The sequence below is a fragment of the Astyanax mexicanus genome, chromosome 4 (assembly GCF_023375975.1).
Source record: "Astyanax mexicanus isolate ESR-SI-001 chromosome 4, AstMex3_surface, whole genome shotgun sequence".
In the NCBI taxonomy this organism is placed as follows: Eukaryota; Metazoa; Chordata; class Actinopteri; order Characiformes; family Acestrorhamphidae; genus Astyanax; species Astyanax mexicanus.
In genome coordinates, this window is record NC_064411.1 from 20,006,254 (window position 1) to 20,025,041 (window position 18,788).

General features: G+C 36.9%; 2 protein-coding genes across 3 annotated transcripts in view; both read left to right on the top strand.

The window, feature by feature from the left end:
- Positions 1–258: 258 nt before the first annotated feature.
- Positions 259–18,788, top strand: part of LOC125780467 (zinc finger protein 239-like) — a 46,789-nt gene continuing 28,259 nt past the window's right edge. The window contains exon 1 of one of the 2 annotated variants that reach the window (XM_049477865.1): positions 259–322. The gene's annotated coding sequence lies outside the window, so the exon portion shown is untranslated. Of the gene's footprint in view, positions 323–1,111; positions 1,201–18,788 lie in introns of those variants that run through there. The other variant, XM_049477864.1, reaches the window with a different exon arrangement.
- Positions 1,112–14,365, top strand: LOC111189992 (zinc finger protein 271-like). Its single transcript, XM_049477531.1, has 2 exons — positions 1,112–1,200; positions 9,495–14,365. The coding sequence occupies exon 2, from the start codon at positions 9,614–9,616 to the stop codon at positions 10,970–10,972; it is 1,359 nt and encodes a 452-aa protein (XP_049333488.1). The 5' UTR covers positions 1,112–1,200; positions 9,495–9,613; the 3' UTR covers positions 10,973–14,365.

Here is an 18,788-nt window from a genome sequence, read left to right on the forward strand (position 1 = left end):
GTTATAAAATGTGGGTCAGAGCATGCGCAGTGCGGGGAGGAGCACTTTTGGACGGGTAGCAGAACTCGGCAGAACACCGGTCTGAAAACTGGGGGGGTTTACAGCTGTGTGGGAGAAACTTCAGACTCATGAATATTCAAACATTCCATTCAACCGTGTAATATGATTGGCTGACGAACAATGGCTCCGCCCTCCCAGCGTCTATTCGCTGAGAGAGTTAGGGGGCGGGGCTTAGAGAGAGAGCGGTGTGACGCAGTGAGGAGGAAGTGAAAGTAAGTTCAGTCTCCGCCATTAGAAGAGGACAGAAGTCCGGATTCACTCGGTAAGTTCAGAACTGAAGAGAATGTAGAACAGAACCGTGTAGCTTAAAGTCAGAACCGGTTCTAAAGGTTCCTCAGATCCAGAACCGGTTCTTTAAGCTCAGCTCAGTGTCCGATTCCACTGGAAGAACCAGGATCAGCATGGAGATCTGAACCGGGCCTGGATCAGACCTGGACCTGGTCTAGATCAGACCGGCTGGAGAACAATCAGCTGTAACAGATCAATAATGCTGTAAACTGAAGAGAAATGCGCAGATATAGATTGATATTTATTGATCACAGTGTAGTTTATGCTGTTTAAAGCGCATTACTGCTTAATGTGGACTTTGATCTGTTGGGGAGATAAAAAAACGGAACTGCTATAAAGGCGTGTTTATATGCAGTAGCGCTGTTCAACCAGCAGGGGGAGCAACGGAGCTCAAGATCACGTGGTGTGTTAGTGTTTTTAATCCTGCTGTTTTATATTATACTTAAATAATCTCTCTATTCTGATTCAGTAACATAATAATAATATCATTAATTATAATAGAACAGTGTGTATATTTATAATGTTGTGTAATGCAGTAATATTACTAATAATAATTAAATTATAATAATTATAATAACAGTAAATGTTTCTGTAATCTGTAGAATAATGTGTAATGAGGGTAAATCACACTGTTATGTATCGTTTTCTGTTTGGTTTGTTTTGTTAGTTTATCAGGTTTTGTTTAATGCAGTTCTGATGATAATGTCATTATTGTAAGAATAAAGGTTTTATTGTAACGGCTGATCTGTTCTCAGGGGTCGGTGTCGGCAGTGTTCAGCTGTGTGTGAATGAAGAAGAGTAAATGATGGATCTTCAGAACTCCAGCAGTGGAGGAGGACCTCCTGTCCTAAAGTGAGTAAATTAAGTGATGGGTTTAATATGTAAAGTAGTTTTGTATTGTAATGGTTTCAGCTCTAATCCTGGAGCTGTGATCTGCATATTTTACAGTTTTAAAATATTGAGAACAGAGTTTCTCCTAGACCAGAGTCAGAACCCTGTGCTGTATTTAAACACAGAGAAACGCTTAACAAACAGTAACAGTAACAGTATTAGGTGGTTGCTGTAGTGATATTATGCTGTTGCTAGGTGGTTGCATATTTATGTTAAAAAATATGGTCCATATTTTTTAACATAAAAGTGACGATTTGCTCAAAATCTGGATCGGATTAGTCTGTAGTGAAAGTGATCTTTGGACCAGATCCATTGTGAGGATCCGTCTCAGATTTTACCACACGCTGTCTGGGTTTACATTAGTATTAGAAATGAGGAAATCCTGATGTGCTGCATTTATATAGATCAGATGGAAGTGACTGGGTTTGATATTAAAGCTGTGGAATGAAGAAAGACTTGTTCTATTCTAGGCCTGGACAATAATTTGATATCTGTATTTATTGCGATAAGAAATGTTTCAATAATGGGGACATCATTTTTGTGGTATATCGATATGTATTATTTACACGGACAGGCATTTTTTACTGGTGTAAGCTCGCCCCAAAGTTGAACACAGTCTCCGTAGCTGAGCTATGTCTGTGCGTGATGACGTAATTACACAGGCACGTAGCCAGATAGGCTAGGCTACGTGCCTGTGTAATTACATCGGGCCATTGGGGATTTGCACATCGGTGCGGTATCGGCCCCACGCCATCGGCCCCATATGGGCAGCCCAAATCGGACCATTGGGGATTTGCACGTCGGTGCAGTATCGCCCCCATATGGGCAGCCCACTTAGGGCCAACGGAGATTTGCTCATCGGGACGGCACCAGCACCATGGCGTCGGCCCATTTCAGGCAGCCCACATTGGGCCAATGGAGATTTGCTCACCAGTATAGCGTCGGCCCCACGGCGTGGGCCCTTTTCAGGCAGCCCACATTTGGCCAGCGAAGATTTACTCCTCTATGCAAAATCAACACCAAAGCACCAAAGCAACAGAGATTTGCAGAGCTCTAACACTAACACACACACACCCACACACACACACACACACACACACACACACACACACAGACAGACTCATGCCCTCAGTGGAAAACCAATTGTGGCCCCAAATTTTTAGAACTGTGCAATATTGAACAGAGAACACTTTTCAAGAAAGAAAATTTAAAGCTGTGCTATTGGCACTTTGAATTTTTTTGCAACTGGCTGTAAAACAATTCTATAAATAACACAATTTAAAGTGTATAGTAAATTAATTAATTTATTACAAAGTATCATGTATGAAATATAAACAACACACAACAGTATTTAAGTAAATTAAATCCCAAATTTATATTTTAGCATGTAGATAAACATATACTGCATAAATATCTCCATTTGCAAAAACAGTATTTATAATAAACGGTATGATATAAATATCAAACATAATACAAAATAACAAAGAATTATACAACTTAAAAAAAAATCTATATATATATATATACATCAATAAAAACAGCAAATCATATTCTTGAATAAATACTTAAATGCACTAGACTGATGTAGTAGATGAATAATAAACTGATACTATTATTGCTACTGGAACAAAGCCTCTGGGGTGGGTTTCCCGAAAACGATCAACCTTAGCGAATAACGAACGAACTAACGAATGACGTGAGTAAAGAACGAGCCAGTTCTGCGAGTGTTTCCCAAAGAGCTTCGCAACGTGAAAATTAACAAAGGAGCTTAAAGAACGTCTTTGTTGACTCCTCCCCTGAAACAGCGCACTCAATCGATCCACAAATATCGATTATTATGCAGTATTTATTCAGTATTACACCCTAAAAATGTAAAAAAGTGTTGTAATCATCAATATTATACATATTTTGAAATTTAAATTACAAAAGGATGTACTTTGGCATTAATAAAATACTCCTACAGATACATATGACTAAATAAATAAGTCATATGTTTATATATAAATGTTTAATAAACATTAAACTTTTTTTACTTTTTTAAAACTATTATTGTTAATATATATATATATATTATATTAATAGATATTGTACTAATATTATTAATAGTAATATTGATAATAATATTAATTTATTATTATTATAATTATTAATAATATAAAAATAATATAATAATACATATACGTATGTTCCGGTGTGTGTATATATATATATATATATATATATATATATACACACACACACACACTCTGTAAAGCTCCAGCTCATCCTAAATCAACATCTCAGTTGGGTTTAGGTCAGGGGATTGTAAAGGCCATGCACCTCTTTGTTAACTTTTGTTAATTCCATATGCGTCAATTAATTGTTTTCATAGTTTTAATATTAATCGACAATGTAAAAAAAATAAATAAATAAAAAATGAGACGTGTCAACTTTTGACTGGTATTTATATATTTTTGAGCTGACACACCCCAGAGTTTGCCCAGATGAACGGCCACAATGTTGGTTAGAAGCACCTAAATAAAGAATAATATTAAATATTACCTGCACATTCACCGATACCCTTTACAATACGTGTAGGTGTGAGTAAAGACACTGCAGGCGTCCCCTGCACCGGACCTACAGTACCAGGGATTTTCCCAATAGCATGGAAATATATTGTATTGTGCTGTAATTCCCGGGCTGGTGGGAAGTGTATATAAGTGTGTGTATGCCACATAACAGCCTGATTACAGAATCCACGGACTTGGTGACTTTGCAGCTTTGCTTAGACCGTGAGCATCCTCTGCAGGAATCTGGATTTTAATAATTTATGGGTTTGATTGGTCAATTCCAGTATGCCCAGTTAGACTACACAGACAAAGTTGGCATTATAATATAATATAATATAATATAATATAATATAACTCATTCACTCACTGGCTGGAGTCTATACCAGCCGGGATTGGGCTGAAGGCAGTATACACCCTGGACAGGCCGCCAATCCATCGCAGGGCAGACAGACACACAGGCACATCCACTCACACACTCACACCTAAGGGGCAATTTTTATCCGACATCCAATTAGCCTGAACTTTGGACTGTGGGAGGAAACCGGAGCACCTGCAGACACGGGAAATAATATAATATAATATAATATAATATAATAATATTAATTATTATAATAATAATTATATATATATATAATATAATTGATTATAATTAATAGTAACATAATATAATTGCTTCAAGCAGGGAAATTATAATTTTTCTCCCTCAAAATTGGCGGTCCCTGGTGTTTAAGGTGCTGAACTGCAAGTAGAGATCCCCTAAAGAAGCTCTTAAGAATAACGACTGGGTGAGGGCACTCGTTAATCTGCGAGCGAGTTTACGTAGTACTTTAGTTACGCACGGGTTTGGGAAACACTCTTTAATTAACGATCAATCTTAAGTACGAGTTAACGAAGTTCTTAGCGTAACGAAGCTTTCAGGAAACCCACCCCTGATCTCTATTATTAATTTTATTCCTCTTGCTTGTAGACTTGGAACCAAAATGTCATCCCAATCAAACCAGTAAAAAAAATTCTAATTGAATATAACATTAGTTTTTGCATTAAGGTTTTTATCTCACAGCAATAATAATGAAGGAGAAAATAGATGTACTTTACATAAATAGAACAGATATAGTTAATCATAATATCAAAAATGAATATTGTTTATGCATTAATATAGCATAGATCATAAATTAACTATTTTTTTGAAGAGACTGCATGAGACGATGCTTCCGTCCACGTGAACGGTCCCGTGCATTCCAAAGCCAAACCTTTGCAACCTGCTCGATCTCTGCATCCTTTGGTGGTGGCATGATTGATCTTCTCACGGCCTCTTAAAATGATAATATAGAGATATGAGAATGCAGTCAGGTAAATACTACAACTGTTAGTGTCTTTTCATGTACAATGCTTAATTTTAGAGAAATTTGCAGACTGTATTTGATTACAGTGATTCTTATATAGTGATAGTTATTTGAATTTGAATTTCTTCAGGCTATTCATGGTGAAACATAAATAGCCTTTACAGTCACTGTGTGTGACTGGTAGTTACATTCTATAAACATGTGAGGTGGCCGATATCAGGATATCAGGTTCACAAAAATACCAAAACTTTTTAAAATGATATCTTTCCCTTAGCTTAACTGGCTAGCTTTCCATTAGCTTAACTGGATCTCTTTGGTTCGTTGGTTACATGATCCTCACAATTAAATATCACATGCAAAAATAAAAAAAATATGTAACTTTTATAACCTTGCTGGCTCAAAAGTCAAGTCAAGCACAAAAACATTTATAATTTAATATTTTTATTTATTTATTATCAGCACTACCAATAATAAAGGTGAGATTATGAATCAGCACCATGGAGCAAATTCGTAGCTATCCAAAATATTAAATAAAAATATTTTTACAAATAAAAATGTATAGCTATACAGTATATGTCTTGAAAAATATGAGATGTGTGTGTGTGTGTGAGTGTGTCCCTCCAAAGGTCTCTGCACAACTCTGCTGTGGTACCTTGATTTTTCTCCACTTTTGGTTTAGAAAATCTTTCAGAGCTGATACTACATTTCACACAGTGTTGCTCCTATCCACTAAGCTAGCTAATCTACCTAGCTCTCACAGACAAAAACAATAAAAAAATATTCAGATACCCTTCATATGAACTTGTTATGACACAAACTTTCAGATTGTAAAATATTGTATGGTAAATTTGGGCTGACCCAGAGTAACCTAGCATAGGATTTGTGTGGGCATGCTCACATATGTGTGCGTGCTGCCCACATATAACCCACAATGCCTACAGTGTGTAAATGGTGCAGGCTGAATTTGGGCTGGCCCACACTGGCTCTGCATGGCATGCCAGAGTGTGGGTTGCCCACATATATCCCACACTGGCCCTTCAGGGTGTGAAATGGTGCAGGCTGAATGTGGGCTGACCCACAGTGGGCCTGCCTGGGATTTGTGTGGGCGCATCAAAGTGTTGGCTGTCCAAATAATTCCCACACTGGGCCTACAGGGGCATTAATGCACTGGACCAGTTTAGGCTAGCCCACAGCGGCCTTTTATAGGATTTGAGTGGGCCAGCCAATGAACAGGCTGCCCACAGAAAACCCATGTTGGGCCTGTTTGGAATTTTAATGGGCTAGCCCCTGCCCACAGTGCCCGCACTTAGCCCACGAAGGGCCGATGTGTAGCTTTTTGCTGGGTAATAATGCACTCCATATATGTGTAGCAGATGAAAATAATGTTATATTTTTTTGTATTTGTAATTCGTTTTTGTTATTAATTTCACAGAAATTCCCCCTTTCTTTTTCATTTTTACTTATAGAGTTCTTTACTGTTCTGTATGGCAAATGGGAGTACGTATACCTTTTGTCTATTCTGAGCACCTGTAGTCCTGCCTCCTATTGTCGCGTTGGCGCTATTTTCTCCTCAGTCTGCAGTGAACTTGACTGAGAGAGGTATGCTGTATAGTGCTCTACATAAAATGTTCATTTTGATGATTTAAACAGTAATTTCATGAGCATTTCTAATATATTCTGACACTAAGAGCCTAGCGACATGTACTATGGTGCTGCTAGTAGTATTTTTTTCAGTTTTAAAACATTTTTGTTAAAGAGCAAAGTTGCACTGTGTTTAGCGGGCAGTATGCGCCCTCTACTGGTTTGTTGGCAATACAGCTTCCTAGCTTTTGAGCCTAACTATTATGCTGGGTTTCTTTTCGTGTTAGGCATTCCCTGTTGAAGCTATTGAGACCAAAATCTGTATCTACTTTGCTCTATATGCTTTTTATATAGGTGAGTACTTCCATAGCCATTTTAGTTGATTTTAGTGGATGTACTGTGTATATAAAATGGAGGATGCCATTTTGTTTTATTGTTTCTTCTATTTTTTTTTGTTGTTTGTACTAGAAATGGGAAAAAACATTCAGTAATTCAGTTGATATATTTTGAAATAACAGAACTTATTACCAAGAAGTGGTTGTAGTAGCTACATGTGTTGAAATAAATACTGAATCTATAAAACTATAACTATATATATATATATATATATATACATAAATATTAGTTTATTATTGCATAAGCATATCACTAAAGTGTTGAATATTATAAGGGTATTTTAATATTGGTTTTTGTTGACATTTGGGATATTAATGTCGTAAATAAGTGATTTTATAATAATGATGATTATTATTTTTTTATTATTATTATTAATAGTATTTAAAGATATGTATTTTATTTTCATACACATGTATTGTCAGTCTGCAGTGAACTTGACTGAGAGAGGCATTCCCTGTTGAAGCTATTGAGACCAAAATCTGTATCTACTTTGCTCTATATGCTTTTTATATAGCCTGCAGAGAACTTGACTGAGAGAGGAGAAACAAATACACAGACTGAAGCTGATTCTGGTGTCCTGAGCTTTATTCCATACACACACACAACGCAGAAGAGGGTAGCAGCAGAGTACAGACCGGCTACATATGCAGGATTAAAGTAAAATAAATTATACTGGACATAAACATATATAAAATGTCTCTAGAAGATATATAATAGGAAATGAAAACAGTGTGAATTTTCTTTTGCTTAAAACAGCAAGAAAGTACTACCCTGAATGTGATAATTAGGGGTGGGTGATATGGCTCCATATTTCAGGGTAATATAGTTCATGATATTCAAAAATATTGGCAACATTATTTCTTACGATATTTTATGGCATACTGCCTTATTAAAACAGATTAATGTCATTTCTGGAGCTGTGATTGTATGCAGATAAATTATCCCATAAATGGTCCTACACCTGAATAAAAAAAGTAATATTATCTAATTTCTAGAACATAAAAACAGGAAGGGGTAGGTCGAGACTCTTCATCAAGCATATACATTTAATACAGGCTTTTTCTGCTTCCGGTCACTGAAATTATTGTATTGAAAAACTAAATATTTGATTATAAAAGGTGAGGGGTAGAGATATACTGCAAGTCAGAAAATTACAAAGATATTTATAAGATAAAATGAGATACACTTTGTTAGAGCAGTATGACATATTTACAGCTAGTGCTGGACGATATGGCCAAAATTTATATCACGATACATTCCTTAATTTCGGTCGATACAATATAATTTCGATATCGATATAAATATTTGGAAGGCCTCAGAAAAACTGTTAGGAATCCCTGCAATGGAAATCTGTACCTATTACTGTCTTTAAAGCCTTCTCTCATAAAAAACTGTATAATACTTTAGAAATTAAAAAATGGTCAGAATGAATTAATGCTCACCTTTATTTGCATGTAGCAATATAAAAACATGACATCTCTGTCAAACACAAACCAATAACCTATTTACATTTTACCAATATAAATAACTTTACATTACAACAGAGGCAGAGCTTCTTATCCTTTTGTAAACATATTTAACAGGTCAAAACAAAAGTGCCTCATCCAGGATAAAGAATGCAGAAAGCCTTCATTTATATAAAAGGAACACGATATCACCGTCAAATAAACAAACCTATATCAACTAGAAATAACTTAGATACAACATAAACTACATAAGTGCTTCAGCCAGAATAAGGAAGATATTGTGTGTAGTGAAACTGCTTGAGGTGGTGGAACAGATTAGATGCATTACCGTTGCTAGTCAACTCCACTTTCCGGCACAATTGGGAGCAAGCTGAAGTTTATCAGACCTTTGAAAGCCGAACCACTGAATTAGACCTGCCTCCCTCAACTATCTCTCCTGTTTAATCACTTGTGGAAGCATCAGGTGTGCTCATTCTGCATCTAAAATCTAAAATTCTGCATCAGGGCTGAGCCTAATCGAGGAACTCGGTTCGGCCGCACTGCGCTCCGCTCGGCTTCATAGCGGGAGGTTCTAGGTGTGGACCGGAGCGCAGCCGAGCTTCAAGTTTTAGTAGTATGGATTATAGTGTAAAGTGTGATACTACTAAAGTAGTAGTATAACACTGTATTCAGTGCTCAGGACAGCAGCAGTGTTTCTGCTACATACATTTTGCAGCTGCAGCCTGCTGACAGTCAAGATACAACTACATATTAAAATGTCTGTGAATTTATAATGGGATAAAAGTACTGAAGCCTTTATTGTAGTATAAAGGTGTCCCAGTATTTTTCTCCATATAGTGTAACTAATGTAGGTAATTCTTTTTGGTTAATTGACCTGCTTTTATTTTAATACACAAATTTTTTTTTCTTTGTTTTTCCAGAATAAACAACCAGGATATTTAATAAAGAACAGTGTTAAACTGCTGAAAGAGGTGAAGCACAAGCCATCCAGAAGAATCTCCTGAAAACGCAGAAATTGTTTGCTACATTTCACAGACAGATGGAGCCAAGTCCCGACATGGAGAAACATCAGCACTCTGTCAAGAGTTTTACTAAACAGAGTGATCTCAAAAAACACCAGCGCATTCACACAGGAGAGAAACCGTATCAGTGCTCAGACTGTGGGAAGAGTTTTACTAAACAGAGTCATCTCAAAAATCACCAGCGCATTCACACAGGAGAGAAACCGTATCACTGCTCAGACTGTGGGAAGAGTTTTACTGAACAGAGTAATCTCAAAATACACCAGCGCATTCACACAGGAGAGAAACCGTATCACTGCTCAGACTGTGGGAAGAGCTTTAATCAACAGAGTAATCTCAAACTGCACCAGCGCATTCACACAGGAGAGAAACCGTATCACTGTTCAGACTGTGGGAAGAGTTTTACTCAACAGAGTAATCTCAAACTGCATCAGCGCATTCACACAGGAGAGAAACCGTATCACTGCTCCGATTGTGGGAAGAGTTTTACTGAACAGAGTAATCTCAAACAGCATCAGCGCATTCACACAGGAGAGAAACCCTATCACTGCTCCGATTGTGGGAACAGTTTTACTGAACAGAGTAATCTCAAACTGCATCAGCGCATTCACACAGGAGAGAAACCGTATTACTGTTTCGACTGTGGGAAGAGTTTTACTGAACAGAGTAAACTCAAAAATCACCAGCGCATTCACACAGGAGAGAAACCGTATCACTGTTCAGACTGTGGAAAGAGTTTTACTAAACAGAGTAATCTCAAACTGCATCAGCGCATTCACACAGGAGAGAAACCGTATTATTGTTTCGACTGTGGGAAGAGTTTTACTGAACAGAGTAAACTCAAAAATCACCAGCGCATTCACACAGGAGAGAAACCGTATCACTGTTCAGACTGTGGAAAGAGTTTTACTAAACAGAGTAATCTCAAACTGCATCAGCGCATTCACACAGGAGAGAAACCGTATAACTGTTTCGACTGTGGGAAGAGTTTTACTGAACATAGTAAACTCAAAAATCACCAGCGCATTCACACAGGAGAGAAACCGTATCACTGCTCAGACTGTGGGAAGAGTTTTACTCAACAGAGTAATCTCAAAATACACCAGCGCATTCACACAGGAGAGAAACCGTATCACTGTTCAGACTGTGGGAAGAGTTTTACTCAACAGAGTAATCTCAAAATACACCAGCGCATTCACACAGGAGTGAAACCGTATCACTGTTCAGACTGTGGGAAGAGTTTTACTCAACAGAGTAATCTCAAAATACACCAGCGAATTCACACAGGAGAGAAACCGTATCACTGCTCAGACTGTGGGAAGAGTTTTACTTTACAGAGTGAACTTATATTACATCAGTGCATTCACAAAAGATAGAAAAGTATCCCAAATCTGTTCCTCTGCCATAAAAAATGCAAACCTTAAATCTTTCAGACAGCCAAAAACACCTCATCATGCACAAAATCTTCACTCTGTTACAAGAACTTGGCTTTTTACTCGTTCAGAAAAATGAATCTTATCCAGAGATGATGTTTACTGAATTTCATGCTGTGTTTTTATGTATGTTTGTATACCTACATTAGTTAATGCAGAGCTCTTCAACACTTAGTGTTGTGTTTTAAGAAGTTTTTACACACAGAATCATAAATGGTACCACTAACAGCATAAACTAGGAACATACATTTTTACAATTTTTTCAGTGATATGCTGAATAAATAGTAAAGCGATGATGCTAGCTCAGAGTAAAATCGTATATAAAATCTCAGCATTAGCTTTAGAACTAATAATAAACAAAAGTGAGGATTTTACCATTCTGGGACATTTTTAGGTTTAAAAATTGAATATGCTTTGCCATAAGTAGGAAATGATCATTTGGTCAACTTATGTCATTTACAGCCTTAACACATTCTCAATTGTTTACATATAAAAACTTTCTTTATTTTTTCCTCCACTCCACGTTTGTAGTTTGTAGTTGGAGCGAGGGCACTGCCAGTGTTTGCTCCAGATGTTAGATTAGCATTACTTAGTCTTTTAAAATTTAGATGTCGTAGTTTAAAGGAGTAGAGTATTCTTAGGAGTAGAGAATATTCTTAGCTTGCAACAAAAGGCCAACAAAATCCTTTTCAGAGTTGAAAAAAAAAAAAAAAAAAAACGGTCTAGCTGTAGTTTCCATACTGAAAGCAACACTCAGCAGGCTATGCAGCAGTAAGACTGCAGGATCCTTGATTCCCTCTACTGCACATGTGTCAAACACAAGGCCCGCGGGCCAAATGTGGCCACATCCAAGCGAGAGCTTGTAAGATCTTAGTGTCTATAATAAATAGGTCAGAAGCGTTCTTTGACCAAAAACTACATTTCCCACAATGCTTGTCGATTGTATTACCCGCGAAGTTACGGCTTACTGCCACTACACCGCAGTGTAGTCATTGATGTGGAAACCCTGCCGGAGGGAAGGCGTAACTTCGCGGGTGGAATTGAGACATACAAACGTTTATCCCATAATGTCCAGAAAAAGAGAAGCTGATGCAGACGGACGGCTGTGCTTCAAGGCGAAAGACCGGTATGCCTTTTGTGTTACAAAGAGTGTTACTGACCAAAATAAACGCTTTTTAGGAGAGATATAAGTTCTGTGTAAATATTTATAAGACAATAGCTGACAAAATCTGTTTTAATGACGTTAATAAACATCACTGTGACAGAGCTAGTCACAGTTTCACCGCAGCAAAGTACGAGGACGTGAATCACTTATCTAACCAGCCCCAAACTGATTTCTGCCCCCAATTACCCTTTCAATAACCTCCAATAGCCTTTAATAGTCTTCAGGAGCCTTCAACAGTCTAACCTTGCAGCCGTTGTGTGTTCTAAACTCCGTAGTTATAAACATCCTGAGGTTAGCAGCGCGCTAACTGACCTGTTTATAATGTAATCCCAGCAGTGACTCCGGGACGGCTGCTCTAAACTGCTGCTGTTAGCTGCTTGGGCTGAAAGATGAACTGTAGAGAGCTGTATTATTCGGTTAGTGGGGTTATTTTATTTCATACACGGAAGAACTTAAAAATTGTAAAAACGCTCCAGACTGGCTGAGCTGAGCCCTGTAGCCCGTGGCTGGGCTGTAGCTCTGACTCAGTAAAGACTGCGGACTTGTGGTGCTGCTGCTGCAGCTCCGACTAGTGGTTGGATGAGGAACTGCTAAATCTGAGGAAATGCTAAATCTGTCACATGTTCTTAACAGCTCACAATTTTTGGTTTTATATTTATTAAGCCTTATTTCAGTATCAAACGTTTTGATCAAAGTTAATGTAACTTGTTTTTTTGTCATTCCTATTCACTTGAATAGTTTGGTTCTTGATTGATGGAGTTTTTGGATTTCATAACATGACAAATTAAAAGGATTTATGTTAATAGAGCAACAAGCAAACATTTTTTCCATGCAACTGTAATATTTGATTGAATAAATAGTATATTGAGAGTTATTTAACATTAAGGAGTAATTACATTCATTTTATATTACATTTGGTTACATTTTATTACATTTATAAGTTACATCTGGCCCTCAGTGGACAGCCAATATGCCAATGTGGCCCTCGGCCAAAATGAGTTTGACACCCCTGCTCTACTGGTTTTCTCATTGGTCTATGGTTCAGTCAGTCTGATTAAAAATCTGCAAGTTAATCTACAGGGATATTTGGTTGCGTTGTGTTGCTAAAGTTATATACTCTGTTATCTTTTCCTTATTTGGTATCGTTTTGCTAAAGGGTTTTTTTATGTCTCTAAAGGTACTAAAAATATCTAATCCATTTACTTTATTGATTGTTTTATCCAGTACCAGCTATTATCGTTGTTTTACATCACCTTATGTATTTACTCATATTCATATCTATGTGATTCAATAAAAGGCTTTTATATTGCAAGATCTGCAATCTTATCTATTCTTTCAACTTAAGCATTTAGCCAAAAGCTTTTGTACACAGCCAAACATACATTCAAGCAACCACTATATACAGTGCCTTGCAAAAGTATTTCGGCCCCCCCTTGAACTTTTCAAACTTTTGCCACATTTTGGGCTTCAAACATAAATATATGATTTTTTTGTTTGTTTTTTGTGAAGAATTAACAAGTGTGTAAGAATACGTAGGAGTTTTGCCTTACTATGTTCATTGTTCATTGATTAAAGGGTTAATCTGTGTGTAACTAAATCAGCATTTCACTTAATCAGTATGTTATTCAAGCATTTAGCACGATTCATGATGATTCACATTGTGACTTAGAATGTATGTATATTGTGTCCTTGTGCTCAAAGCAAGGCCGTTTTTCTTGCAACTTAGCATGATTGATTTTTTCCAGCGGAACCATGAGTTTCTGTACATGTAATCTATAGTCTGATGAGGTTGGGGTGACCGAGTTCTCGGCTGACGTATAGGATGAATAACTGCTTATCAGTATCAGGATCCGGGGGGTGTGAGGAGCCTCCTCACACACTATTAGACTGAGGCCAGGCGAATGCCTGTTTTTATTAGACTCTCTGTCTAGGAAGAAGAGTAGAGTTGGGCAGGAGAGCTTCTCCCGAGAGGGACTACAGAGCCACAGGTCCTGTTCACACAGCCGAGAACTCTGGAAACCCCAACTTTTCTCACCTTTGGGGTTTTCCTCTTATTTTCACCTTTTTATTTCAATTCAATTTTTCAATAATCTTTTTACTCAATTTTTGATGTATCCAAAAAAACTGTTTTGCTCAGAAGATTCTTTGAATAAAATCTGACGGAACTACAATTTTGGACTGGATCTCCTTTTCTTCTTTATGACGTATCATGCCAGATACATCATAATTCGAACAGTAGATCAATAATCTTTCAATCGTGAAGTGGAACGAAATTTATTGGATACACATTATGTTGAGATACTCAGTATTTTGAGAACATTGGTATTTAACTTGTGTGAAACTGACACCAATAAATCCATAACTCCTGCTATTTACTTACATAGAAGTGTTTTTTTTCTCAGTAGCTCAGTCGCTGTGAAGTGTGGAGAATAGTTTTGCAATATATTGATTATCGCTGAATCGCAGTTTTGAGATATCACCGTTATCATTAATTTAACACTTTGCTCAAAGGTGCTGAAAAAAACTTGAAAATGGGCCTTGAAAGTGCTTGAAAAGTGCTTGAATTTTACCTTGTAAAAGGTGTTTGAACCCTGTGTTTAAAAACCCCAGCAGCACTGCTGCACCTGATCTACATGTACCAACACAACACACACAAACACGTCACCACATTAGTGTCAATGCAGTTTTAAGAAATATTTATCACGAAAATAAAGCTCTCTGGCGCTGGGAATTAAATATACAGGGTAAAATTTAGGCTAATCGGATATGCAGGTGAAAAAATAAACTGTGAAAAAATATGTGTGTGAATATGTGTATGTTTATACCTACAAATCTCAAATGTAAATTGACATAATATGGACCATTAAATGACGGTAACAACCTGACCGTTTGACACTTAGCTAATCTGCATACCAGTAGGAGAGAGCAGAGATAGACTGGCTGTGTATGAAACGGTAGGCAGCTACCACAATCCCTCAGGCCTGAGCTGTTCATATGTTAACACCCACTAAATGATTAACCCTTTACAAGTATTAATATGAACTTTAGGAAAAAGAGTATAAACAGAATTGCCCTTTTTTCTATTGTGAGTTAAATGAAGTCACTGCTGCCTATTCTAATAAGCTAACCGTATGACTAGCTTGACGAGCTCTGGGGACATTTTTACATGGGATGTGTCTGAAAGATCTGTGGACAAAAAGACATTACTTAAATTAATGAAAAGTATTATTACAAATGTAACAAAATGACTTTCTGAGCTGAAAACAAAAAAAACAAACAAAAAGAAAATATGTTTTATAAAATTTATAGAGATATCATATATATCCTATACCCAGTTTATAGACACATTTGGGACATACCGGGGTTGGACAATGAAAATGAAAACACCTGTCTACAGTCACTCAGTGTTGGATCTTAGTTTGCATAAAAATAAATTTATGCCAGTTTTTACCCTGAGCTCTGGCTCGCTTCTTTTTTTCCCTCCTTTTTTCCTCCCTGTATCACAAACTCTTCTAGTTCCTCCCTTTACCCAAGTTTGATTTTAGGAAGTCTTTTACGTACACTCTAAAAAGAAATGTGTCAAAAATGACTCAGACTGTGTCGAATTTTAACACATTGTGCGAGTGTGCTCAGAGACGACACATGTTGTGTTGATTCTGACACATCCAGTGTGTAATCCAATTTTACACACTAAATGTGTCAGGCTAATGAACTCACAAATGTGTAATTTTTTACACAACTTGTGTTGATAATGCATAATCAAGATAATGTGTCAAATATGTTAAAAAAAAGCATGAAACGAATTAATTCAATTCCATTTTTATTATCATGCCTATATATGGTTCAATTTTCTTTTGGAATTAGCAATGAATTAACATTCACGTGTTTGTAACATTTTAAATGTAAAAACAGTCATGTTTGTTACAGTTCAAAATCAGTTTCGTTTGGTATAAGTAATAAATTAACTCGATGTTTTTTAGATATTTTAAATGTAAAAACATGCATGCTTGTGACTAATTCATTGTCTTTTGTGATAATGAACACCTAAAAACAAAAGTCCAAACAGTAAAGGGGTGTATAAAACATAGCTCATATAAAATTAGTCACAATTGTTCACTGTTCTCACGTATTTTTAGAAAACCTGATGAATTTAACATTGAACATCAGTACAGAAATAAAATTCCCTTTTTATAAAAACAGAACTACAAAACGTGAGGCTAAACAATTTGGATCTTGGATTCAAGTACAGCTTGTCTGTGTTGTAAATGGCTAGTACATCAAGAGGCCTAACATCTGAAGCATCATCTAAACTGATCATTTCATAGTCATTGGTTCGCTTGACATATGCATAAAAATGCTCATCAAAGTACTCAATTGAAAGAATGCAGATAAACATCAAAAAGGACTCAGCATCAGCCCGTGGTATGATGTGAATTATCTCACCAAACAAACATTCTCCACAGTGTTTGGTTTTAAGTGGCAGCACACTACCTGTTCTATATGTTAGGCCAAGTACAGTATGTGAAGTAACAAATAGTGCACGGTGGTACATGTTAACTGGTGATCTCTGTAAAGATGCTTAGTAAATGATTTGATGTTGTGGTAAGTCCTTGGACAACCATCCTGGCTGCAAATAAGAATGAAGTTCAGTCCCTTTGACAATGCATGTATTTCACGAAGATGCCAAATTAGCTTCTTTACTTCTGTGAATTGTGACTGTCGACATTCTGGACAAATGTACATTATGCTGTGAATTGTGATGCTTTAACCTTCGAAATGAGCTTCAGTACCTTAGCTTTCCGGCTAGTTGAGAGAGGCATGTCATAGATGTGTTCAAAGAAGCAGAACACGGAGCTTAGCTGACATGGATAGGCCAGGTTACACACCCAGTAGAGCTTAAATAGCTTGTCCACAGCAGATGTCAGTCCTTCTTCAAGGGGAACAGTGATTCGGTCACTCTTTCCAATGATGACATGTTGCTTTGCGGCAGCCCTCAGATTTCCAACACAGATTAGCTGGGGCTGGTGGGTCTGTGAAGGACAGACATCACAAAGAGAAGCAATGCTGCTTCCAGCCTAAAATGTAACCAAACAAAAGAAACCAAAATTTGAGTTTAATCAGTTGTTACTGCAAACACTTACTAAAAATACAAACGACCGATTTAACAGTTTCTAAATTTTATGTTACTCCAGTTAATAAGCATGTACACAATTACATACTTTCACACTTGATTAAACTAAATCAGCCACCTTCAATGTCCTTTATGATTTATTTGTTTACTAAAAAAGGCAAAATGTATCTTATAATAAAATTATTCTAGATAGACAGACAAATCGATAGATGGACTTACTGGAACAAAATCAACAAGGAATGTTAATGCAAACTTCACTCAACATCGACTCATTGCGACTGGTGGCAGAAGATGTGTAAGGACTACAAGCATAGTGTAACACTTCTCATCTGAAAATGAGACACAGACACAAATAAAATAAGATTACACAGAGGCTGTAGCATTATATGTGATATCTAATGAGAGTTATATTTGAAAATATATACCTTCATTCTGGTTTTCCATGTCCTTAAGAGATGCAAGATCACCTGTCTCCATGATGGCAATTGCCTTCAATTTGGGAATGATGGTAGCCTCCCATCTTCTTAAGAACAAATCTCCTTTTCCCTCAAACATTTTACCAAACTCTGTATCAAGCTTTTAAGAAACAAAATAAATGAGACATTTTAATTTAGGTACATAATACCAGCTATAACACACAAATTGCCAAACTGAGTTCCAAACAGGCCACAGACCTTTTTTCACTTTTATCATAAATTAACTGACTGAGAAATTCATATCACCTCCATGAGTGCACATGTTTTTCAGCTAAACGGTGTTATATAATAACCCTTAACAATATTATCAAGTTATTTACATTACACATGGCATAAAACTGACAGTGAGCCCTAATGAAAAAGCAAAATGTAATTTACCTACCAGAGTTGGCATATCCAAGAAGCGTAGGTATTCCTCAAAGATTTCAGACAGGGAGGGGGAATGTTTGTCTATCCATGATCTGCGCCAGGTGAAGGTTTTCTGCATTGCTGCTTTGATCGATGAAATGTTGTCTGTAGAAGGCCTGAGCCTTTTCATCAAGTTGATCCACTCAGTTGTCCCACTACTATGGAGTGTTTACCGTTTTTGGATTTTTGGATCACCTCTGACATGGCTGCCTCGTGTATGAACATTGGACTGCCTTTCGACTCTGGTATGGTCTTTGCCTCCAGGTATCTGTTTGCTGGCGTTATTTACTCTTTGCTGTTTGACTTTTGTACATCCTGTGGGGTTTTAATAAACATCTTAACTGGATCCGCGAGTGTCTGTGTTCTGTACCCCACCATGACTTACTGAACACTGAAGGTTTTGTTTCTGTGTGTCTCCCTCTGCTGGTGAGTCTGTATTTATTTGCAGTTCATGCTCCACCAGTTTTCACTATTTTACCTTTAATACGTTTCTAAAATTGTTCCATAATTTTTGGCAGATTGGTGAAGCTTTGTTCTTCATTTGTTTCTATAAAGGTGGAGTTTTATGATTTGTGTGTA